This window comes from Phragmites australis, chromosome 8 (assembly GCF_958298935.1).
Source record: "Phragmites australis chromosome 8, lpPhrAust1.1, whole genome shotgun sequence".
In the NCBI taxonomy this organism is placed as follows: domain Eukaryota; kingdom Viridiplantae; phylum Streptophyta; class Magnoliopsida; order Poales; family Poaceae; genus Phragmites; species Phragmites australis.
Window position 1 is genome coordinate 6601525 of NC_084928.1, and position 25793 is coordinate 6627317.

At 40.6% G+C, this 25793-nt stretch overlaps 1 protein-coding gene across 5 annotated transcripts in view; it reads right to left on the bottom strand.

Moving 5' to 3' along the window:
- Positions 1–17399: 17399 nt before the first annotated feature.
- The window catches only part of LOC133926468 (heat shock 70 kDa protein, mitochondrial-like), a 31296-nt gene continuing 22902 nt past the window's right edge, over positions 17400–25793 (bottom strand). Inside the window, exons 1-7 of one of the 5 annotated variants that reach the window (XM_062372422.1) lie at positions 23268–23418; positions 23128–23180; positions 22912–22976; positions 20266–20294; positions 20108–20186; positions 18977–19588; positions 17400–18878 (exon numbers count right to left, since the gene is read on the bottom strand). In XM_062372422.1, coding sequence (XP_062228406.1) covers positions 17559–18878; positions 18977–19588; positions 20108–20186; positions 20266–20294; positions 22912–22976; positions 23128–23180; positions 23268–23272 — 2163 coding nt within the window. In that variant the 5' untranslated portion in view covers positions 23273–23418 and the 3' untranslated portion in view covers positions 17400–17558. The other 4 variants (XM_062372421.1, XM_062372423.1, XM_062372424.1 and 1 more) reach the window with 4 other exon arrangements.

A 25793-nucleotide genomic window follows, 5' to 3' on the forward strand; every position in this document is an offset into this window, starting at 1 on the left:
AATAAATTTTGGCTCAACTTAGAATACTTAGTCTAGTTACATATATGAATGCATACATACACATACTTCCTTGTCTTTAGTTAGCTTAATTAATCATAAGAAGTTTTAATTTGGAGTGAAATTTACAATTAATTAACATGTTTAAAACTCAGGATGTTACAGCTACCATGTAGATAGTTCTTTCTTTTTCTCCATTACCATTATCTCCCTTGATCAACCCATACAAAAGCTTCTTCCCCTTTGTCAACCTTCATGTATCTTGCACTTGCTTTGGTCATCACAATTCTATCCCTTTATCAACGATCTCTCAAAAAGGCTATAAACACATGTTGAACTCAAAGAAAAGACATTAGAGCACATGGGAGAGAGCTTCATGAGCCATGATCCGATAAAAATGATACGACTTGAAGAGATTCAATTTAAAAGATATGTGGATATCAATTGAGATGAAGGCATTTGGATCACAATTCATGAAACACACATAATATAGTCTAAACTACCCCTATATATATACATACATATGATGAGAATGAAATATATGAACAACTAGACAATATATCAAGATAGGAAGGTTAATCCATATTATGCATGGAGGTAGCTTGAATGAACAAAATATTTGATCATGATACCAATTGAAACTTTTAAGCATTGCATACCTTCAAGGACTTGTTGATCACTACATGAGACTACAAAAGATATTATTTGAAGCACATATTAGTCTAAAAATCACAACCCCTATGATATACTCTCTGTAAATGTGTACATACAAGTATTGAATACTTGTGAGAGATCTGCACTTGTTATTTAAAACAATGGGGATGATACCCTATAGATTGGTCCATGACATATAAAGGATACCAATTGAAAAACTAGTGCCATGTAAGAAACCTACAACTAATAAACCATGTAGATTGCTCATAATAGAGAGTGAAACATAAGCAACCTACCATATGAAAAATCTACACTAGGCGTAATATGCACATGCAATCATAAACAAGGCAAATGAGCTAGGTGCAAAATAAAATACACAAACAAGAATCTAGCTACCATTACCTCTTTTACCTTTGGATGGAGATTTAGGTATGTGATGATTATGATCTTCATCAATGCATCTAATCTTGTACACTTGGCTACTTTGCTTGAAACTTTACTTCATCTTGTGAGTCAAGCCTCCAAATCTCTATTGCCGCTTCGGGCTTCAAGTCTTCTTTGGAACCCAAACAGATTGAGACTCTTTCATGTTAGTGATGACTTCCTTAGACACCCAAATAGGTAGGTTCCATCTCTGATCCTTTCTCCTAACCATATGTGCAACCACATTGCCATTGTTCTTCTTCTTGAGCTTGAAGTGGTTGCTCTTAATCTTGTTCTTATAGTTAGGCTTGGTGTAGATATTGGAGATATTTTCGGAGAGGTTCATGATCTTCTTCTTCTTCTTGATCTCCTTCTTGACTTGCTTGCATTGGAAGGACTTGTGGCTTTCTTGATGGCACTTGAAGCATGTCATGGTGGACCCCTCTACAAGCTTCTTCACCATGCTATTACAGTTATTTTGAGGAGGTTGGACATGGTCCTTTCCCTTTAATCTTGCCCAGTCTTTCTTGAACTTTTCCACTTCTTGATTGAGCTCATCATTTTCTTGTGCAATGAGTTCATTAGATTATTCTACAACAACATTTTCAACACAAATCTTATTGCAAAGGGTGAGCTAGATAAATCAATTAAATCCTCACAAGAAGTGGAAGCATCTACTTTATGCTTGAAATTAAAGAGAGAGATATATTGCTTAAAATGGGGCTTAGGTTGAGATTCAATGCACTCAAATTTAGCCTTAAACTCTTCATGATCCTTGTTTAGCAAATTGAATTTGCTCAATAATCGTTCATAATTAGAAACAAAGGTAGCATGGATGCCATTAAGTGTATTAAATTTCTTAAGCTCTTTTGATTGTTTCTTTAAGGCCATTTGTTTCTCATTTACAAAATCAAGAAGTTCTTCATGGGAGGGTGAATCCTCATTAGATTTATCATCACTTACATCGCTTTCCATACCTTTGGCCATAAGACACTTGCGTTATGGCTTGCGCGATGACGACTTGCGTTATGATGACTTTGAGGAAGAGCTTCTCTTGGAGGAGTGGATGGTGTGGCTCTCATCACTTGAGTTTGAATCTTCATCTTCACTCACCCATCTTCTCATACTTGCAAATATTTTGCTTCTTCCTCTTGTCTCCCTTTTGTTTTTGGTCTTGTTCTCTTTCTTGATATGATCTATTATTTTGACCAAGTCTCGAATGGAGATTGGATGATCAACCTTGGCATTGATTCTCTCCGTGTTCTTCTTCAATTTTGAGAAGAGCTTGGCCATCTTGGGATCAATTTCTTCATCGTTTGATGTTCTTTGATCATCCACTTCATAGCACTCATCTCGATCACCATTATCTTCGCTTGAGCTTGACACTTGCTCTTATCTACTCATCCTTGCCTTCATGTGTTGGCATTAAGCTTATTTACTTGTGAGAGCAAAGTTCTTGACGTCAGATGAGTTAGAAGCTTCAACCCCCATGTTTATGGTTATCTCATGGGCGGTGATCTTACTAAGAACTTGGCTTGAAGTCATTTTACTCATGTCATGGTTGTCGTAGATGATGGAGACAATTAGCTTATACTTTGGAAGAACTTGAAATATTCTTCTCACCACTTGAGCATCTTCAATTTGTGTCAAACCTAGCCCATTGATCTCATTAACAAGAATATTCAAACGTGAGTACATATCATTAGTACTTTCATAGGTAAATTGTTTGATGCTATTGAGCTTAATAACAAGCACATGATATTTCTTATTTCACACATCCTTTGTGCCTTCATGTATTTCAATGAGACTAGTCTAAATATCATGTGCATTGGTGAAAGAATAAACATAATTAAATGCATTAGTGTTAAGAGATTATAAAAGGATACTCTTCACCATAGCATCAGATTGCCTCTCCTTTGTTGTGAGATGATGTCTCATCCCCTCTTCAGTGACTCTCCAAATATCTAAACATTTAGCTTGCAAATAACAAGTCATTAGAATTTTCTATCAGGGAAAATTAGTGTCGTCAAAATGTGGAGCGCTATGTGTATCTATCCCAAACCTCGAACGTCACAACTCTAGGATGTTAAATCAAGAGCACAAGGCTCTGATACCAATTGTGAGTAATAGTGACATCCTAAGAGGGGGTGAATTATGACACTTGAAAACTAATGGCTCCAAAAACTTCATAAAATAAATCTATCTTAATTTCTATCTAAATATGCTCTAAGTTTATCTTGTGTGTCTACTTTACCGCTCAAGAAGATTTCAACCTACTCTAGCAAGGTAAATTTGCAAGTATGTAAATGCGAAAACGTAACTAAGGTAGAAAGACAAACTCGGCACAAGGTATTTTTATCCCGTGGTATCGGTGGCACACAAGTCACCCCTAGTCCATGTTGGAACTCCACAAAGGATATGCTCCAGGTCGCCAAGTCTCTTCCGGTCATGGCTCTTGAGCTACCAAGTCACCAAGATAAGACATAAAGCATGATGAGCCACCAATCCACCAAAGCGAGGTCTCACCACTAATATCTCTTCCGATCACTTATACACTATCTTCACTTCAGAGCTTTATTCACAAAGACAAGGGCATCCGTGCCCCCGCACAATCTTCTTGCCGTCGCTCCACACCAAGTCGGAGGGTCAACAAGTTATCAGCGAGTTACAAAGACTCTAAGGTGTCAGCGTACCTCTCGATACACGGTTGGATCACTCCTTGATCCACTCTCTAGGTTGCAGCACCTAGCAAGACTTTTCTCTAGGCCTAATAGCACTAATCCCTATCTAATGGTGTGCTAATTGCCTTGGATGATCACGTTTAGCACTTTGATGGCTTGGATGTCTTCTCAAGTGTATAAGGGCTTCTCTGGACTCCAGCACCTTCAAATGAATGAGTGGAAGGGTGTCTCAACCCCACGGACTAGCCATTGCCCCAATGGCTCACAGAAGCTGTGAACATCGGATAGTCCGGTGACAACAGTAGTACAATCACCGGACCATCCGTTCTGTACATCGGTGGATACTAGCCGTTGGAACTCCACTCAGACTTCTTCTGATCACTGGATTGTTCGGTGTGTCATTCTCTTCAATCATCGGACTATCCGGTGTGTAGACTTGAGCCTTACTGATCCATCCTCTTCACTGTTAAACTTCCCGGTGTGTTGATCTTTTGATCACTGAACCTTCCAGTGTGTATAGCTTCATCTTCTCTTAGTTCTGGAAAACACACTGGTGTGCACTGGCTTTTCATCACCGAACTATCCGGTGTAGTCAACTCCAAACTTCTGAAGTTGCACAGCTTCTGTTAAATGCTCCGGTGTACACTTCTTTTGAACATAGGACCTTCCGATGAGTACAATCTGATTTCAGCTCAGTTTTCCATCGTTCTGGAAAATGCTCTGGTGTCGGTGTGTACACTTTACTGACCACCGGACTATCTAGTGTATATAAATTTCCTGGGACTTCTCCAATTCAATCAAACTTTGTCCGGGCTTCGGTGGTTTCTTTATGTATTGCATCCATGAGACCTACTAACATATATTCTTGACAAACATGTTAGTCCCAATAATTATGTTGTAATTAATCACCAAAATCACAATCATAGCCTAATAGGGTCATTTTCGCTACATCAACCATGACGGCCTCGACCACGGTGAGGTACGTCGCGGTCGTCCTCCATGATGAGGAGCGGAGGGGAGCGGGAAGCTGTGGAGGGCACCCGGTGGTGACTTGGTCAGAGTGGCAACATCTCAACCGGAAGCCAAGGTGGAGGTGGCTGTGATGACATCGAGCCGACCCGTTTCATTTTTTTCTTCCCAGAACACCTATCACTGCCGCACTGCCGGTTCTAGACCTGGCAGTGATAGACACCGATTTTCACTGCCTAGTAAGAACTGACGGTTCCAAAACTGATGGTGATGGGGTTTTGGAACCGGCAGTGATCACCCTTTTTGTGGTAGTGACTATTGTTGACAGGATTGAGTTCAGGTATGGGATCATTTAGCTCCGGGAGATCTGTGTATGATATGATAAAAATATGAAGCTTAATTACTCATACTCAACAAAGGACCAAAACAACAGAAGGTGTAACTTACCTAGGTCACCATTGTCTCCAGGCAACGGCTCATTGAGATCTGGCACTATAGACTCCATTGTTTCTCTGTTCATGACTTCTACGGCTCCATTTCTTCTTGCTTCTCTTTCTACTCTCTTGTGTTGGTCTTGCACAGTGCACAATAATTATAATTTATAGGACAGTCCTTGGCGGGTACACGTAGTCTAAATTTTCATTTGAATATTCATTAGGCAGCAGGCTAAAATTACGTTTGGATTTGCATGAGGCGGCAACCTAATTTTTCAGCTGAACTAGTGCCGGTAGTTTGGCGGTGATTTGCATTAGGCGGCAATCTAATTAAAAGTATGCAGACCGAAAACAAAAGGAGGACTTGGAGTTATTAGCCTTAGAAATCAAAACCTTGCTCTCTTGCTCAAGCACTTGGACAAATTTTATAACCAAAGAGATCCGCCATGGGTTAATTTGATATGTAATACTTGTTATGTTAATGGTGAGATTCCTCACGTTTCACCAGGCGTAGACTCTTTTTGGTGGAAGGACATTCTCAAACCGTGTGATATGTTCAGAGGAATAGCTTCTTGCACAATAGGAAATGGATCAACAATCTTATTCTGGTGTGATTTGTGGAACAGCAACCTTCTCCAAGAGCTTTACCCAAGACTTTTTTCTTTTGCAAATAACAAAAATATCTCAGTCTCTGGCTTTCTTAGAAGCAACAAAATTCAAGAGCAATTTCACATTCCTCTTTCTGAACAAGCTTACAAAGAGTATCTCAGATTACAAGAGTTGTTACATGGAATTCAAGTGCAGAATGGAGAAAAATATAGGTGCGTTATATTTGGGGATCTCACATCTACTCTTCTAAGAAGTTTTACAATTCTCCTTTCAAGAATTTCCGGCCACCTCAACCTTTTCTTTGGATACGGAGGTCTAAATGTTGTAACAAGCTCAAAGTGTTCATCTAGTTGGTTTTGATGGATAGGCTGAACACAGAATATTCTCAAGAGAAAGAATTTCAAGGTTAACAAGAACAATTTTAATTGTGTTTTGTGTGCACAACAGACTGAGGAGACTAACTTCCACCTCTTATTTGGATGTCAATTTAGTAGAAATTGTTGGAAATCCATTAATATTCACTGGAGCTAAAATCTTCCTTTCTTTGATATGATGATAAAGGCCAGACAAGACTTCCCACGGTCTTTCTTCATGGAAATCTTCATCATAGCAGCTTGGCAAATCTAGAAACAAAGAGATGGGCTCACTTTTTAAAATAGAAGCTCAAGTATCTCTTCTTGAAAACTTTGCTTCTTGGATGAATCCCATCTTCAATCTCCAAGGGAGACAATAGATTAGTTCTCTTAAATTGGCTTGACCTCTTTAGTCCCTTTTTCCTTTCCTTTTTTTGGCAGTTTTGGGGCTCTTTGTACAATTTCTTCTTTGTGTTGTTTCCTTTTGTTTCCTTATATAATTTTTTTTCGACAGTAGGGTCTCCCCTACTGTTTCTTGCTAAAAAAAATATGGTCATCAGTAAACTAAGAGATGGGCATTCACCAAAAAATGGTGTGACTGGATATCATCTGTAACACCCTACTCTACAACTAAAACGTAATTTAGTCAAAAATTCAAATATTCGGTAGCACCTCCTATGTATTTGGAGGCATAACTGACATATAAACACAAGCACGTTAATATAAGATTCTAAACATGATATAAACAGTAAATGAAACTCATCACGACACAACTATGCCATACAACTCTTTATAGCACATACAAGATTGATTCTCCTTTCAATGAAAGATTATCATAAGCACCATCGTCATACTAATAAATTGAGTTCTATAGCATGAGATGAATTATTAATATTGTGGCTAAGTGGTGCGTACAGCTACTAAAACCCAAGCCCGTCATGCTAGCCAAATGGCCTATGCGCACCTGTAAAAGAATAATGGGGTGAGATAAACTTAGCAAGCAACAGTTTTAAATACATACATATCTCACATACAATTGAAAAAAAATCTGAATTAAAAACAGAGGATTAATCACAATGCCAGACAAGGACATAAGCAAGTAAATAGTATTTTGCCTCTTGGCATAGCATCTGCCAAACCAATCTTCCAAATTGTCTGTAAAAACCATCATATCACATACTCTAGGGTTTAATATTCTCCAAATGCTATGAAAAAAATATGAATACACATGACATGCGCTTCCTCACCCTGCACAAGTGCCAAAAACATAGCAGTAACACAAGCAAAAGCAGCGCCAAGCTCCAGTAATAGATCACTGGTGTAACGCCCTGCTCCTACAACTAAAGCTTACTTTAGCTAAAATTCAAAATTTTGGTAACACCTTCTTTGTAATTTAAGGTTTAACTGTCAAACCAACATAGCCATGACAAAATAACATCTAAATATAAAAAAGAACAACAATAATTGAAACCCTTCACGATACCATCGTGCCATACAACTCCGTACACCGCAAACGAGAATAATCCTTCTTTTAAACAAGCTTGTAACAAGCAAGATACCCAACTGAGTTTGTGCAACATGAACTGGATTATTAACATTGTAGTGCATGCAAGCTTCTAATTCCTAACCCATTATGCTCGTCAAAACGGCCTAAGCATGCTTATAAAAGAATCAACTGGGTGAGATAAACTCAGCAAGTAGCGGCTATATATACATATATCACCTATAGTTTAAATAAAAACTAACTTGAAAGCAAAAGCTTACTCTCGAAGATGGGTCAAGACATGAGAAATTAAAAAGTACTCCTCCACATAGTACAATATACGCTAATATTGTCTCTGTAATGTCTTAAAACAAAGACAATTCACAATTGTATAAAAAAAAAATCAAACAAGGGTATACAACCTCTCGACATGGCGATTGCCAAATGAACATCCACAATTCCCATATATCATAGTATCAATTCTCCAGTGTTTCATATTCTTCAAACGGTATGAGAATGTATGAATGCCATGATGCAACTACATTTGAGAGTTTAATGTTGGATGATGCCAACCTCTCATGCAACTTCATGTAACGGTACGAGTCACAGCACGATAGCGGTGACCGGCCTTTACCTCCATATGATATGCATATGTATGCATATGACAACGAAATTTAAAAGACATTCCACAATGTTGTAATCATCACCGATTTCAGGTTTATGCGAAAGTATGAATAATGCTCATGAAATGGCATGATTGCAACATGATGCATATATATGCATACAACATCATACATCAATAAGCAAGTGCACCAAGTATTATGGAATAAATCATAAATACAACCGGTCGACATACTTCACCTCACGACGGCAATCTCCGTATTAGAATCGATAAAGATTAGCATAAGCATAAACACATCAACATGAGTATAATCATCGGCTACCGAAAAGTACCAAGTGTGAAGCCAAAAGTAAACAAGCTATTCCTCTTAATGAGAGGTACTTCATTTAAATTAGCTAAAATGATGTGAGACATAAATTTAAACATAACATTAGCCACACCTCTACGTTAGTTGCCTTTTACCGAAGGCGGCGAAGGAACCTCGCTTAGGTACGCTCGAAAGTACTACCATCTATACAAGTATATTTTTAGCATCAAAACGCATCAGAAACACATATAGCACAGAAGCACGCTTCCTACGTCCGAAAACATCGCATATATGGCATTACTTCAAAACCATGCCAAACAGAAATACTCATATAGCATGAACTGATGTGACACCTCCACCTCAAGGTCAAATTAGACTTCCCTTACTAGTTAGATCCTTCTCAATTAAAAAAGAAAGTTCACTTCGGATGTCACATCTTCATCTCAACAACGGCTATTGTAAGTGAATCAGATCACCGATCACATATCCGATAAGAATTGATTGATTCAACTCATTTACAAGCGTCTGGAGATTACTTAGGAATCACCTTCGAAGACTTGATGAGAAATTCGACAAAATTGGGAGAATTCCAACTCTTCCCTTTTTCTCCCTTTCTCCTTATTCCTCCTCCTCCCCCTCCCTCTTCTTTCCTTTCTCTCTTTCCTTTCTTTTCTTTCCTCTTTTTCCTTTCTTTTCTTTCTTCCCTTTCTTCTCTTTCTTTTTTTTTTCCTTCTCTCTCCTCTGGTCCTTGCCCTTTCGACCTATCTTGGCTAGCAGACACACCAATAGAGAGAAGTAGGGAAGGAAGTGGCACAGCGGTCGGCGTGAGGAGGGCCGGCCAGCATCGGTGTGGCTAGGGAAACAGCAAGGTGGTGTGGCAAACTGCGGTGGCACAGCTGCATAGGAGCGACGGTGGCATGGCGCAGCTGCACAGGAGCGTCGACAGCGTGGCGCAGCTGCGGCGGCACGGCTGCTGGAGTGGCAGGGACGACGGCGTGGTAGCACAGTTAGGGCGCTGGCGTGGCTTCACCGTAGGGGCAGTGACACGGTGGCAAGGGGCGGAGGCGCGGTGGCGCAGTGGAGGCTCGGCTGGAGCAGTGGCGCGGTGCGGCAGCGCAGTGACAAGGCGACGATGAGGTGGGGAGGGGCGGTGCAGGGAGACGTGACGACGTGGTGTGGTGATCGGCGGCGGCGGACAGGCGGCGTACGGCTGGGGGCGGCGGTGATCGGGAGGGAGGCGGCGGTGAGGAGTCAGGACGAGCCAATTCGATCGGTCGGGAGGATTCACGACTTTATCCCTTTTTTTAAATATCGACGACTTTATTATTTTTTTCTTTTTCTAAATATCGATGGTTTAGGTTTACGGCGCTGGCTACAGGTCACAAGATCTCCGAAACAGATGTTTAAATAGCAAAATGAATTCATCTTGACGAAATCTACGCAACTCTGGTCTCCGGTCATACATTAGAAGAACAAATTTAAAAGTCAACTATTTAGTTCATAGGGTCAACACACTCTCTTCCTTTTTTTTAATATTTTGTATTACACAGATCGACTAGATAGAGTTAGGTTTGGTCGAGATGGACACACGAGTAAGAGGATATGCTAAGAGAAGTGTTTGTTGAGAATAAACACCATATGATCAATTATCAATAGTCATGTCTTTTGAGAAGAGATATCTTCCCAATAGACATGTTCTTTCATTATATCCATTCAACTTGTATAAATATATAATCATACAAGAGTTCATTTTTATCTACTCTCTACTGTGTTCTACTTTCTACTACTTGTAATATGTTATCAGCCACGGTTATTCATTCGAGCAATAGCGCCAATAGAGGAGAACCGACGCCGAACAAGGAGCACAGAGGAGGAACAAGAACATCGAAGTGTCTACGTGTGCACATCGGCATCAACTCAGAGAAGACATCAAGTCCGGCTCTCCAGAACATAGGCGCGAAGGCCTCTACAGCCACTCACCGACTCTCCATCATCGACGACGTCCTCTGCGTTGCATTCCTTCGGCAGTACACCTCGGCTCTCCAACGACGGCTCATGCATCCAACAACGCCTCTCCACCACACGACCACTAGACATCCAACGGCGTCTTCATGGACAGATCCGGTGACGGTTTGCATCACCAAGGTTGCAGCGATGGCAACCTGCAGAAGATAATCTTTAATAGCAAGATGAACACCGCACGGTAAGCACAATCATGGAGCCCTTCAATTTGGCAAACACCCATCATGCAATTGGGGAAGTGCTTACCACAACGATGGTTCTGGTAACCATCGTCCTCCGTGCTCAAGACGGCGCCTGGTCGTGCTGCTCCCTCCCATGGTCATTTGGATCCACCGACAGCATCACGACCCTCAGATGGCGGGCGACGACCAGCCACTGTGCATGGCCATGCGCCCAGTGGCGGCTCGGCCCTCAGGGCGATGCGGAGGAAGGACCCGCCCTCATGGCGGCGTCCTCCATGGAGGCAAGCATATCCGGTGGAACCGGCGCACCTCAGCCGAGGTGCTCGTCCTCAAGGTGGCAGTCGGCCCTGGCGGCGCGTCAAAGGTGACCGACGACGGTGTCGCACCCACCCTCTAGCACCGCTAGGACAACGCGTCCACACCGATGCCAGCTCGAACAGCGGCGACGGTATGACCGTGCCCGAGCCAGCCCCGGCCCGCATCGGTGCCTCCCTCTGATGGCGGCGCACTTGCCAGATCCGGTCGGCGCCTCACCCTCTCCTGCGGCTGCCACCAGGCGGAGGTGGCGTCTCGTCTAGGCGGTGAACGACCCGTGGAGGCTGGCGGAAGCACCACCGTGCTTCTTCGATGGGCGCGCGGTGAGATGCCCGACGGTGGCTCTCCGACCGGTGAAGCCGTCCCACCTTCATAGCGGCAGCTGCTCCTTACAGCCCGGTGCGGCGGCGGTATTGTGCGGTCGGCCACTCGGGGTATGGCAGCGGCACAGGGTTGAAAACCCTACCCGCCCCCCCCCCCCCCCCCCCACGATCGGTTTTATATGGGGTGGCACCCCACCCGGCCGAATGGGCCTCAACCCAAATTTCCTTGGCCCATTCGGCTGGTGCCTGAGGCACCTGCTCTTTGTGTAGAAAACCCCCTTGGTTTTCATGTAATTCCAAGCCAATATTCATAAGTTCAATAAGAGCTCACTATTTTTATGTTAAAGTCCTCATACTTTAATCAAATAGTATAATGCTATATTTACATCAAGTAAATATGCATTCCAAACCATGTTTTTCTGGAATATCTTGCAATGTTCAATGTGTTTGCTATTAAGCAATCCCTATAACATGCAGTTGAATTTACAATTAAGAATTTTCTTGCAGAATTACATATTAATTCACCTTAATTAAGCCCAAAGAGCTTTTATGCCCAAAAGTGCTTAATTCAAGCAGAACTAATATGCAAAATTAAGTGACTACCTCAATAGCGAATTACTCGCGCCATTACTACACGGCCTGCACCATTTTTGGTGACTACCATCAAAGGATTAAATCACTACATTTGAGGTCTACACCATTTTGGTGATTACCTCTATGTGATTACCTCAATTTAATATTTGCGAAACACAAGGTAATAGAACAATGATATCTACTGCATATTTGTAGATTATCCATTACTGTGAGGTCTATATTTTGTCATTTTGACTTAATGATTACCTTCAATGTGTTTTTCAAAATATTCTACTTAGCATAACACAAGGTAATAGGAACATAGGTATCTACTGACAAATGTCAGATTATGCCTCCTACTACTGTGAGATCTACACCATATTTGACGATTATCTTCAACGTGTTAGCTATAAAATTTGAGTTCTACACTATGTAATTCAAGTTTCAACTTGACTTTACGAATTTACCTATAGTAAATTAATCAAATCTATGGTCAAATCCATTTGGATACAATGACCAGCCAAGAGTTCGATGAACTCACACTTGATGATCACAATTATCCAACAAGGACATTGGACGTCAAGGTCAGTCTTGCGTCCTGCGGAATAGTAGCGGTACTCCAACCTCCCCAAAAGGGAGGTCTACCGCTAACAGATCAAGTTAAATATAGAGCTTTATATATAATAAGGCACCATATCCATCTCTTAAATCTGAGTACCTGATGGAAGAGAATCCAAGCACTCTATGGCTAGTTATGAACAGCAGAAGGTAGTTATTCTACCTAATGCAAGTCATGAATAGACACATCTCCGATATCAAGACTTTATGTCTGTCGGAGATTACAATCATGTTGTTCATAAAATCTGCTCAAAATTGCGGTTTTGCGAAAAAGAACCTATAAATGCGGAAAAGCTAGATAAAAATTTATCTACTATGCTTCCCGCTAATAGGATCTTATAGCAACAATACTGTGCAAGTGAATACCATGTTTATTCTGATTTCATATATGTATTACTTCAGATCGAAAAACATGATGAACTCATTCTAAGGAATCATCATCAGCATCCAATCGGCGTTGCTCTTTTACCTGAAGTACATGCTAATGTCCAGAATAACAACACGTTCGATGGCTCTTTTAGAGACCATCCAAAGAACTTCGATGGTAAACGCAAACACAACAAAAGCCACATGCACCGGATCAAGGTCAAGGTATTTCCAAACTTGACAAATCTAATGTTTGACACAAGTGTGGATGCTACAAGCATTCCACTAAGAAATATCGCACCCAAGACATTTAGTTGATCTATTTTTATAATCCGTGGGGCATAACAGACCTGCTCAAGAACAAAGATTTGAAGCACACTTCAATCTTTAAACTGACTCCACCAAGGAGGCTAGTTGTTTACAACAAGTTCTATAAGAACCAAGTAACAACCATACTCTTCTGTAACCAGAAGATCCAGTGAGCATGAAAAATATGTTTGTCGAATTTGCTTCGAACGACATGTTTGGAAATATGATCTAGTCTCACAATTCCTTAGATAACATGTTATCTACATCCCATTAAATATTGTAATACAATATTGTATCAGTATTGTGATACTACAATAAAGTATATATGTATGTATGTATTCTATATATCTGATAAAGAATTTCATATCAAATTCTTCAATTCTATATATAGAATTCTACGGGAGTCAATCTGATGGAGGAAATGTGCCTTATGGATAGTTACACCACAAATTATATATTTAGGGAAACCAAAATATTTCCAAACTCTTACTAAGAGATAAGAAAATGTTTTGACAATCACTGGACGCGATGTAGTGATTGTTAGCTCTGATCGTGCCATAATTACTTTCCATATGGGTACTCAAGTCAAAATCGATGATGCTCTATAGTATCCCGATCCAACACGTAACTTATTAAGTTATAGAGATATCCATCAGAATGGTTTCCATATTGAAACCCATGATGACAACAAAGGGGAATTTCTCCTCTTAATCAACGGATATGGCAAGCTTCCCTATATACCATCTGGATTGTACTACACATACATTAAATCCTGTAGCATATATTGCGTACAAAATAATTTTTCTATCTTGATCAAATCAAGATTCGGCATGATTCCCTTCGTCACTCTACCTTAGAGATGATGAGAAAAATTATTAAATAATTCTATTGGTCACAATATTCCCAAAATCTTCAGATTAGTGTACACCACATATGTCACAGGGAATATTAATTTTGAGGCCCTCTTACCTTAAAATTCATAATACGCCACCAAATTTCTTGAACACATTCAAGAACATACATATGGCTCTATTCAGCAATTTTATGGGCCATCTAGGTAGTCTACTATGTTGATTGATGCATCTACAAAATAGTCCCGAATGTGTCCCTTATACATAAGGCACCACACTTACACCAAACACATTGCTCAAATTATCAAAACTAGAGCAAATAATCCTGGATGCAGGATCAAATCCATTCACATGGATAATACCGTTCCTTAACGTGCATTCAAATATTATTTGGTTTTGGGCACTACTACATTAAGTACCATATGTGCACATTCAAAATAGTCTAGCTGAATCTCTCATCAAGAGAATCAAATTATTTGCCTGACCAACCAAAGAATTGTAATTGGCCAATATCTTGTTGGTGACATGCGGCTTTATACACCGCATCATTATACCAAATTCATCCAACTGCAATAATACGGCTCCCTCCATTGCAGTTAATACGTGTAAATTTGGCATCAGCCAAGTATTTCCCATCTACGAATCGGTTATGTTCTGCACGTACTGATATCACCACTGTACAGCATACATCAAAGGGCATTAGGGATCTATACGAGGTATTATTATCCGTCAATCATATAATACTTCAAGTCTCTCACAGAGGACATATTCATTGCATGTATGCTCATAACATTTTGAGGAAAATTCCAGGCATTAGAGGGAGATTAATACCACAAAAAATGACAGAAATCATAAGAGAATGTCACACACGTTCACATTCAGTCCTCATATCCACGTATCTGAGATCTGAATCATTATTCAGACAATCTTATATTTGCAATATATTGCAAAATAACTTGCCAAGATGCATTTACTGACAACCAAGGTGTCACCAAATCCTATATTCCTACTAGAAATATACCGGAAAGAGTGAAGGTACCAATCAAAACTAAACTCCCAAATCAAAATAAGAGGAGGAGAAGTACGGTCACAAAGGATAAAGCTTCTTACAAGCTACCGCGGAAACAGAGGAATCCCTCCTCTAAAACAGTAAATGCAAATCAACATCAAGTTGATAGACACCTTATGGATATTCACTATCCAAACGCCTATGGATGTTCAGCATCCAAATACCCAACACAAATGTGTACACAAATCTAGGTGCTGGGTTATGGGAACACCATAACTCCATTGTTTTGGGAAATACACGGAGTTAAATAGGATAATATTTCCACAAACTATATTGATTCCATCGAATCAATCAATATCAAAGACTGCAAATTGTCGAAAAATATTTCTCCTCGAAAATTGCAGAAGTCTTCAATTGAATCCAGGACAAAGTCCATAGCCATGGCAGGTGCCTCAAATACTCGGACTGGACAAAATAGAAGGAAGCAATTGAGGTAGAATTGCACTCTCTCACAAAAGAGATGTATTCACAAAAGTAATACCTACACCTCTAATGTCTTCCCTACGGAAGCAAAATAGATTTTTATTCCATAAGGTGGTAAAATAGCAAGGCTTGTAGCAAAAAGGGTTCATGTAGAGACCCAGCATCAATTACGATGCTACATACCCCAAGGTATGTGTGGAAATTATGTTCTCATGTTCAATATCATTAGCAGATAAAATGAATTGGATAGATTCGGACACATAAGTCCCTAATGGACTTCGCATTCTGAATCTAAATACAAATCGTAATATATATTGTGTACAACTCAAAGTCACTCCATGACTTCAGGCAGTTAAGTTGATAGTGGTACAACTTACTAAATGAGTTTCTTCCATAGAAGGGTTACTCCAAACGCAATGATTGCATATGTGTGTTCATAATAAAGTCTTAATTGGATTTTATTTCATCTCCAAACCACACACGATAAAATATGTAATCATCTTAAAGACGGAATTTGAGATGAATGATTTGGGTAAAACCAAATTTCGCTTAAGTCTACAACTTGAGCATATTCCTTCAGGAATATTTATCCATCAGTCACCAATATCCAAATGATATTGGACAATCATATCCATCAAAATACTTATGGTCATTCAATCCCTAAATATGAATCAAGATCCATTCATACATTGGATTGACAATGAAAAGATATTGAACCTAAAGTTCTATATCTTAGTGCCATCAAAGCGCTCATGCATCTTGCAAATCGCAACAAGCCTGATATTGCATTTGCAGATAACTTGCTAGCTTAAATAGCGTAGCTCTAACAACACCATTAGGTGGGAGTCAAAGAAGATATCAATATATATCTTTATGGCACCAAAGATCTAAGTTTTTCTATCAAAAAATCAAGTTATGACCATAGTGAGATATTCTGACACTAGCTATATAACTGATCCCCATAACACCAGGTCACAGACTGATATCATGGTGATATAGCTATCTCACAGGAGTTATCAAACAGATTTCAGTAGCTACTTCCACCTATCATTCTGAAACATCGCATACATGTGTATGTCTTCGCAGAATGATCAACCACATAAAAAGTCATGTGGTATTGGTTTCATTGAATCACCAACCATTATTTATGAAGATAATGTTGCATGTATTTCTCAAATACAAACAGGTTACATAAAGAGCAGTATTACCAAACATATTGCTCCTAAATTGTTCTATCCTCGTAATGGGGAGATAGAAATCTTGAAAACTAAATCATGTGATAATCTCACTGATTTATTCTTTAAGTCCTTACCAACTTCCACATTCCAAAATGTATTCACGGAATTGGTATGCGGCAACTTCGAGATTTGCAAGGTTCAGGGGGAGTTAATCCCTTAATGATAACATGTTTATAATTATATTGCACTCTTTTCCTTTATGAGTTTTTCCTATACGGTTTCTCATATAAAGTTTTTAATGAGGCAATATCTACACAAGATCATATATCATATCCCTTATTTTTCCTTTCGAGGTTTTTAAAGGAGGTATCAAAGACATATATATTATTCTCTAAACTCGCTTATGGGTTTTTCTTTTTAAAGGTTTTCTTATATGAGTTTAAAAAAAGACAATAATCAATATATGCTGTACCATTTTCTCCTTATTTTCCCACTGGGTTTTAAAGGAGTTTTAACAATATATCACTATTATTCCTCCTATTTTTTCAAGAGGTTTTTAGAGGTTTTAATATAATTTATAGATTATAATTATTATTCTCTAAGCTCATCAAAATGAGTTTTTCCTATTTATGCAATAAGTAAAACAGACAAGTTGTGAATCAGTGTTGAACAAAAGATTCAATCTGAGTTCTTATTTTCATAGCTTACTAAGTTCTCTCGAAGATACACTTCTGAGGATGACCTAAGCACAGAAAATGCCAAAAAGCTGACGATTGGCATGATCCTAATATTGTCGCCTAGGCTCGCCGGTCCTCTTGGCCCGTCGTCGTTGTCTCGTCATCATCGTCGGAGGAGCTGGAGGAAGAAGAGTCGAAATCTGCCCCCGCCATTTCTTCTTTTTGCCTTTTCCTGGCAGCAGCACAGCCGCCAGATTCTGATGGTGACGTCCAGTGCACCACAGTAGATTGCACTGATGTAGCATAGAGAATTTTGTCTTTCAACACATCAACATCTCCCTCTAGAGCTGTATGCAGATCAGCCAAGGCCTTTATCGCATCCTCATGAAGGTCCGTTGGAAGATCATCCTTTCTGACAGACAAGACATCACCGAGACTGTTGATTAAATATCTTGCCTGATTTCTGAGATGAGCATGGATTCGTGTAACATGCATTGGCCAGTCAAGTAAAGCATCTTTGACATCATTGAAGACGCTCTGCTTACACATAACCTCCTTACGTACTGATACCGACAAGACACTGAATGCTTTCCTCACATCAGCGCCTTCAAGCTGATCATCAGCATATCTCGCAGTTACTGTAACCACAAAGTTTGCATCAACTTCAAATGTCAACTCAATGTCAACCGAACCCTGATATGAACTCCTATAACTGATTAGTTCTACCTCTCCCAATAACTTATTATTATCAACCCGTACATGCTCCCCAAGAAAAATTCTTATATGCAGGGATTCTCCATAAGAACACCATACAGGCACCCGTACCATCCGCTTCGTAGGGATTGTGGTGTGCCTTGGAATGACCCTGGTAAAGACCCCCTTTGCAGACTCAATTCCAATAGAGAGTGGAATCATGTCTTCACTGATCTCTCGTTCATCTTCTACAATGAGAGCGGCTTGTATTGCTGAACCAATAACAACAGCCTCCTCAGGGTTCACTCTTGTGCTATGATGCTTGCCAAAGACTTTGGAAATAATTCTTCGTATCTTGGGCACTCTTGTCATCCCCCCCATCAATACAACTTCATTAATATCCTCGTGACTAAAATTAGACTCTTTCAAAATGCTCTGGCACTTGTCCTCAATAATCTCTACCAAGTTATGCACTAACTTCTCAAAGTCTGGGCGAGAAATAGAAAAGTGAAGATCAACAGGGCCTTGAGTGGATGCAGTCACGTAAGGGATTGAAACAGTGACTTCATGCTGGCTTGATAATCCCACTTTAGCTTGCTCGGCCACTTCCGCAAGTATCATCATAGCATACTTATCTCCACGAATGTCGACCGAATAAAGTTCCATAATCTGTTTAACAAAATAGTCCACAAGGATATTGTCAAACAGATCACCACCCACAGAGCGGTCACCAATTTGTGTTATGATCTGTTCACAAAGAGCAATAACAGAACAGGATTTAGAAACGGAGATCAGCATAACAAGTAAAGTCTGGACACACGAGAATGAAGAACTGAAAGAAGTACCTTAATGTTTGTTCCTGATACATGAAGGATTGAGACACTGTACGATCCGGAACCCATGCCAAAAACAACAACATTACCTTCTTTTATTGTTGTGCTAGAAAGTGCAGCTGCTTTTGGTTCATCTATTACTTTCAATACCTCTAAGCCTGCCCTTTCTCCAGCTGACTTTATGCCCTCCCTTTGTTGATCGCTAAAGAAAGTAGGTACACTTATGACCACTTTTAATTTATCATGAAATTGGTCCATCAGAACAACATCTTTCAGTTTTGCAAAAAGGGTACTTGCGATTTCAATAGGAGAAAATTTCATTCCATGAATTTCCACCCAAGCTTCTTCTCTTGGTCCTTCAATAATGCTAAAAGGGACCTTTTTTCTCATTTCTTGGACATAATAGTCATCAAATTGCATCCCAATCAAACTCTTTATATTGAAGACAACATTAGAAGGCCACCTCAACATTCTGCGCTTCGCAAGTTCTCCAACTGCAACACATTTGCCAACACTGTCCAAATGTTGTAGAGCCCATGCATACCACACATCAGACTTAAGCCAAGCAAAAGTAACATTGGATGGCACGTAACGCCCAATTTCACTATCAACAACTCGTGGCACCTGAAATAAATAACTAAAGGGAGTAGAACTTGATGGCCTAACAGAGTATGATTTCTTATCAGCTGTATAGTGTTCACACCAATTTAAAGAGCTTCTCTAGTTTGGGCTTAAATATATTTCTGAAAATGAACATTGAAAGAGCACAGTCAAGTGCATTTAAAGAGCTTCTCTAGTTTGGGCTTAAATATATTTCTGAAAATGAACATTGAAAGAGCACAGTAAAGTTGCACTCTGGCTTCAACACCTTATATATTCATACACAAAGTACAAGCAAAGACATCAGATAGTCACAAAATGACTCGGTTCAGACTTCATACAAAACTACACATTAGCTCAAGGAATTAATTTTCAATGCTCCTGCGCATGAGAACATGACTTCGTTGCAATAAGAACCTAAACAGGTCATAGTAACTACAATCCACATGCTTATTCGCTAAATAGTCTCCAGAGTAATTAGCAAAAGGGTGCCATATGAAGACATAACATGGTTTTGATGTGACTAAAAACACGTTTACAAACCAGGGAATCTGTGATTGCAACTCTTGAATTTTTTGATCCAATGTCAATTCCGACTGCAGCAATTTTTGGTTGCACCGTGCTGAAGAAGCAAGAAACGGCATAAAGATACACCAAAAAAGCAAAACAAAAGCAGAGGTTTATGCAGTGCCATGTAGTACCTGAAAGTTACACATCCACGCATGCAATGCTGAAACAAGATAAGCAACACTGGTCAATACGACAGCATGCATAAAGGTAAACAATGCATCTTCACCATAAATATAGAACATATCGACCTAAAGAGCGCATAGGTACAAAAGACAACAAATCTACATGTTCACTGTGTTCACAGGAAACAAACGATATTTGCAACAAAGATAAAAAGTCAATCCAACCAACCCATTCTTTCCACTTATAAACTCCATGCAGCCAGCCATTGTTTTTCCTTTTCCCTCTATATTCTGTTGTGCTTTTTCAAAAAAACAAAAATGCCTTTTCTCTCACTCTTGGTGTATAGATATCTCTTGTCCCCACAAGTTGTGCAAAATCAGGTCCATTACAATTCACCATTCAACTGATTTAGCATAAGAACCTATTAGGGAAAACGAGATGCTCTCTTAAATGCAGATTTAGTGCGGTAAAAAGAGCATCAACCTAGAAATTAACACAGCCATCTTTTCCAACAAATCACAAATATGAATTTGTTCCACAGCCCTCACACACATCACAAGTCAAGCTTGCAAATTCATTACCATTCCAGTCGGAATGGCCAATATGTTTGATTCTGTGGGCCAAAACGAAACTGATTAGAGTAGACATGAAAGAGATGGGTTGGCGTTGTGTAGCGGGTACTATAGAGATGCTACTCAGAGCCATAACGGCAACTTCCATTCCTCCCTCTCCGCTTCCACCTTGCCTTCTTCCTCCCTCCCCCTCTCTCAACTGCAGCTCCCATCACTGCCACCCCCAACCCCGTGCTCAGTGGCCGCTTGAACCCCGCCTCTGCGCTTGGCCAGCCTGCTAAGTCCACCTAGATCCATCTTGGTCTCTTGGACCACCTAGGTAGGGAGCCTGCCAAGCTAGCCAATTTTGCTGAAATTGCAGCGGAAGGACACTTCCTAATCCGGTTTTCGAGTACTTGTTTCCTTACAGACTTGTTTCCATTGCATCTTTCTTAATCAAGTAAGAAATGAACTAAGTTTCTCTCCCCAAATTTCATCAACCCAGTATGTGGTCTCCTCTTTCTTCTATAGTTCCTCACCATCAGCCATGACGTGAGGCCATTTTACACGGTAAATTACCCCAATGCACCAAAGTATACATCAGTTGGTTTGGCTGTTTATTTCAGAGTGCTCACACCAATTGCTGAAACATGAGTCCCAGAATCCTTACTGTCAGTGATCGGTTTACCACTAACTGTGCACATGCCACATTACACTTGAGTGTGTACCACATAAGCCCTATCAAAAAGGCAATGCAACAAAAACATGTGCCCGCATCTAATTTAAGGGTTGTTTGGCCAGAAATGGATTCGGCTTATAAGCTTAGAGAACATGAAATCAGTGCTAAATTTCGGTATTTTTTTAAAAGCTTTAGAGAAGCATAAGCTAGTAGAGGGGACTTATAAGAGCTGCTGTTATGTATAAGCTTTTGGAGCCTACCTTATAAATGGCGGAGAAAGATAATATTCTTTTTACCACTAAGTAAAGCGCTATCTGTAAATCTGCACTTCTCACTTTGCCACGCTTTCCTTAAGAATCTTGTTTCTTTTAGACAATTCCATAACATGGATGGCAAGTGACACTAAAAATGCAATTTTACTCTTACTGCCAACTCCTTCATTCCTGTTTTGTCTAGCAGGATTCATTGGCTACGGCGGCTCTTTGTCTAGCAGGCTAGACCCTCCCTTCTTTATTGAAAACTATAATCAAAAGGTCTTTTGTTCGTTATTGCAAACATTGACTAGCAAACAATTGTCAGCAATCATTGACCAGACAGAAGTGGGAACAGGGTGAAGTACACCAGCGAACTAATGGCAAAACCACAAAAGAAGTGCAAATTTCCATTGCCGGAAAGGAGAATGGATATAGATCTAGTAGATAAAGGGAAGCGTTCAACGAAGAAGCTTATAAGATGACAGGAAAAAGCTTGTCAGATACAAGCCATGTATACCAGCATGAATAAACTAAATTAGGCCAAACAAGACAATAGAGATGTGGTCAATTTCCCTTGTTTATCACACCGTAGTAGATAGTCCTAATCTATGGAAAACCGCAGCTTTAAGTGACGTTCACATGAGTCTGACTGAATAAACAAGAATTACAGTATGAATAGAACAAAAAGAAACAAGATAACTGAAAAGTTAAATGAAAATCCCTTGCGGAGGACATAATCTGGACCAGCTTGTACTCACTGCGTGTCCAGCCAAAGAATTATTCACATTTTCTAATTAAAACTAATGGAACATTTTTTTTAGTTACTCTAGCGTAATGTTTCACTGAACCTGAGATAGATTTTCTTCTTAGTCCTAACGTAGGTGTTCTTTGGTTGTATGCCAAACATGGCCATGGAATGAGTGTGCAAGATTTCTCACCAAACCCAAGAAAAGAAACAAAGTGAGCTTGAGACATGTGTCATCTTCCCACAATTCGCATGGCATGAATAAAATAGTAGCCACATGGGGTTTATCGTTCCACCATTAGCTTGGTTTGTATTATAACCACATTGGATGAATTGTCAAACCAGTGAAGTGTCAGGGAGTCCAAAACATATATGTATGAATAGCATGAGCAAAAGGGAAACAAAATATTTTTTACAATTCGTACCCGAAACATGTCCATTTTAGTCCGTAATAAACGAATAGACATTGCGCTGGAGGGTTTTCCAAAATCTGAAAGAAATATAAAATATTATTAGAGTCGCAACATAAGATAAATTCACTTGAGTGATTGGTGATCAATTGACCATGAAGGGGTGTCATGTGGTGATGTGGACGCAGTTATATTATAATCCAACAATACAAAAGCTGGCTAATGTATCACCATAGTCCAAACTTTGCACTCCTCCCTCTGTTCTCTTGATAAAATATTGGGATCTGCAGAACCATACAAACAACCTAAGCGGTTCAACCAGAATCAATAGTGTACCAATACCCAATATCGGTATAGCGATATGGTGATACCCCATTTCATCAAAACATTGTCATGATTAGCAATCATCACTCTTTAGTGCTCATCTGGCCAGTGTTACAGGGACACGCGTGTCCAAAAATTTTTTGCCGCGTCGCATCCGACGCGTTTAGCCGTGTCCAAGGCAGGGGAGAGGAGGAGGAGACGGACCTGCAGCACGTGATAGCGCACCGGCAGCCATCTCCTTTCACCGGCCGCCGCCCAGATCCAAGCCGCTGGGAGAGGAGGAGGAGGCGACGGCGGGGGAAGAGAGCAGACGACGGCGGAGGAGGAGAGCAGACGACGGCGGGGGAGGAAAGGAGGAGGAGGCGGCGGCGAGGACTCGGGAGGGGGGGGGGGTGATGAGTGCGTGATGCGTGCGGCTGGCGAGCCGGCTGGAGGAGTTAGGTTGTGCGGCTGCCGGGCCGGCTGGACGGGGATGGGCCAACAAAATGAGTAAATGACGGCCCATTTTACGTTTACTCTTTTCTATTTTTTTTCTTTTTATCCTAATCTAGTGTATTGATGGTAAATTAGAACTACAATTTTATTTCTCCTTCTAGTTTATTAAAGAAGATGTAAATTTCTATGTTATACATATCTTTTATGTATATATTTGGATTTAAGACAAAAATATATATATATATTAGAAGAATTCCTGAATCCTATAATTCTCGAGTTTGTCGAGTTGGACACCCGCACCCTAGTCGGAATCCGACTCCCACACCCGTGTCCCGGTCACACTGTATCTAGACCATGCCACCTTGATAATCTGACTACACCTGATCATTGATATTCAAAACTATGGCCACAATATAGTTCACAGTTTCGGTAAAAGAATTCCATTTATCATAGCAATCCATATAATTCTAAATATGATATTAGTGCAACAATCAGAACCTCGATCTAAGCCCAGACAGACCCAGCCCTGGGGGGGGGGCGCGAGCGGGGCAGCCGCCCCGGGCCCCCAAATCCCACGGGCCCAATCTGGCAATCCCATTAGGTTTTGTATTCTCTGTGCGGCTGCGTCGCTCGCCACTCAGCGTCTCAGCCTTGCGTGTACGTGTTGTCGTATCCCGTATGCCGCAGCTGCCGTTGCACACCTGACGCCGTGACGCGCCGACGCCCCGAGACGGACGGCGAGACCCCGAGTGGCCGCGCGAGCCTGTCTGCTACAATGCTGCCTGCCACCTAGCGGCCTGCGACGCGCCGCGTGGCACGCGCCCGGCGCCCACGCCGACGCCCGAGTGCCGACTGCCGAGTCGACGTGTTGCCTGGCGCCTGCCGCCTGCAAGGCTGCAACTATGAGACGATCAGACGAGTCTGTTGTCTGTCTGCCATCTGCCGGTGCCGGTCTACGACGCACACGCACGGGCGGCAGCCGCGGCACGGCACACCGAGCCGACGAGGCACCGACGCCAGACGCAGACGCCCAGAGCCCCAGACCACCAGACGCCATGTCGCCACTGTACTGTACAATCAGTCAATCACATCATCCAGTTTCTATTTCGAGATGGATTTGTTTTGGTGATCAATTCTCAAAGTATGCATATCAATTGTTAGTTTGTTTTAATTTTCAGCGGGAAGACGCCAAGACGGTGGCTCGCGCTTGTCTAGTCGTCTTAGTCGACGAATTGGTGATTGGAGACAACGGTGAGACGGCAACTTGCCTAATCATTGAGATAATAACTCGTCTTAATCGTCTAGTTGGTGATTCTTGTAGTATTTCAACCACTAATGTATTTTCTTTTTAATTTTCAGCATGTTCTTGAATTATGTCTTCTATAAAGTATGCATCTAGCAGCGAAAAAAGGAAAAAAAAAAGAGGAAACAAGTAGATGAGTTGGTGGAATCACAAAAGGGAGCTATTGACAAATTTTTTAAGAGTAATACGAGCAGTTCAAAGAACCCAGATGAATTGGCGATAGCTGTTATGGATGAATAACCTAATGAGAATTCAGAAGATCAATGCCCTACAGAAGAAAATATAGATACCAATGGGGATGATAATAATGTGAGTGATCATGAGCATATATTTAATTTATCTGCTAGTGTTGATGAACAACCATTTTTTTTCTGTGGATTTTTAATGATTACGAAATTGGGGTAATCTTGATAACAAAGCTAGAGACATATTAGTTGAGAAGGGACCTATAAGAGAAGAAAATCTTAAATTCCCTTTAGATGGCAACTCAAGGTATTTTTCGTATGCTCATTATTCTAGAACAATGAGCAATGGAGAGGTACATGACAGAAAATGGTTGGTTTATTCTAAGCATGTTGATAAAGTGTTTTGCTTCTGTTGTAAGATTTTCAAATCTAACAATAGCAAGAGTTCATTAGGAGATAATGGATTTAGAGATTGGAAGCATCTCAGCGAAAGGCTCAAAGAACATGAAACTAGTGTCGAGCATATTACTAGCATGAGGTCTTGGAATGAATTAAGTACTAGATTGAGCAAAAATGAAACAATTGACAAAGATTTCCAACAGGAAATCACAAAGGAGAAAGAACGGTTGAAGCAAGTTTTGTTTCGAATA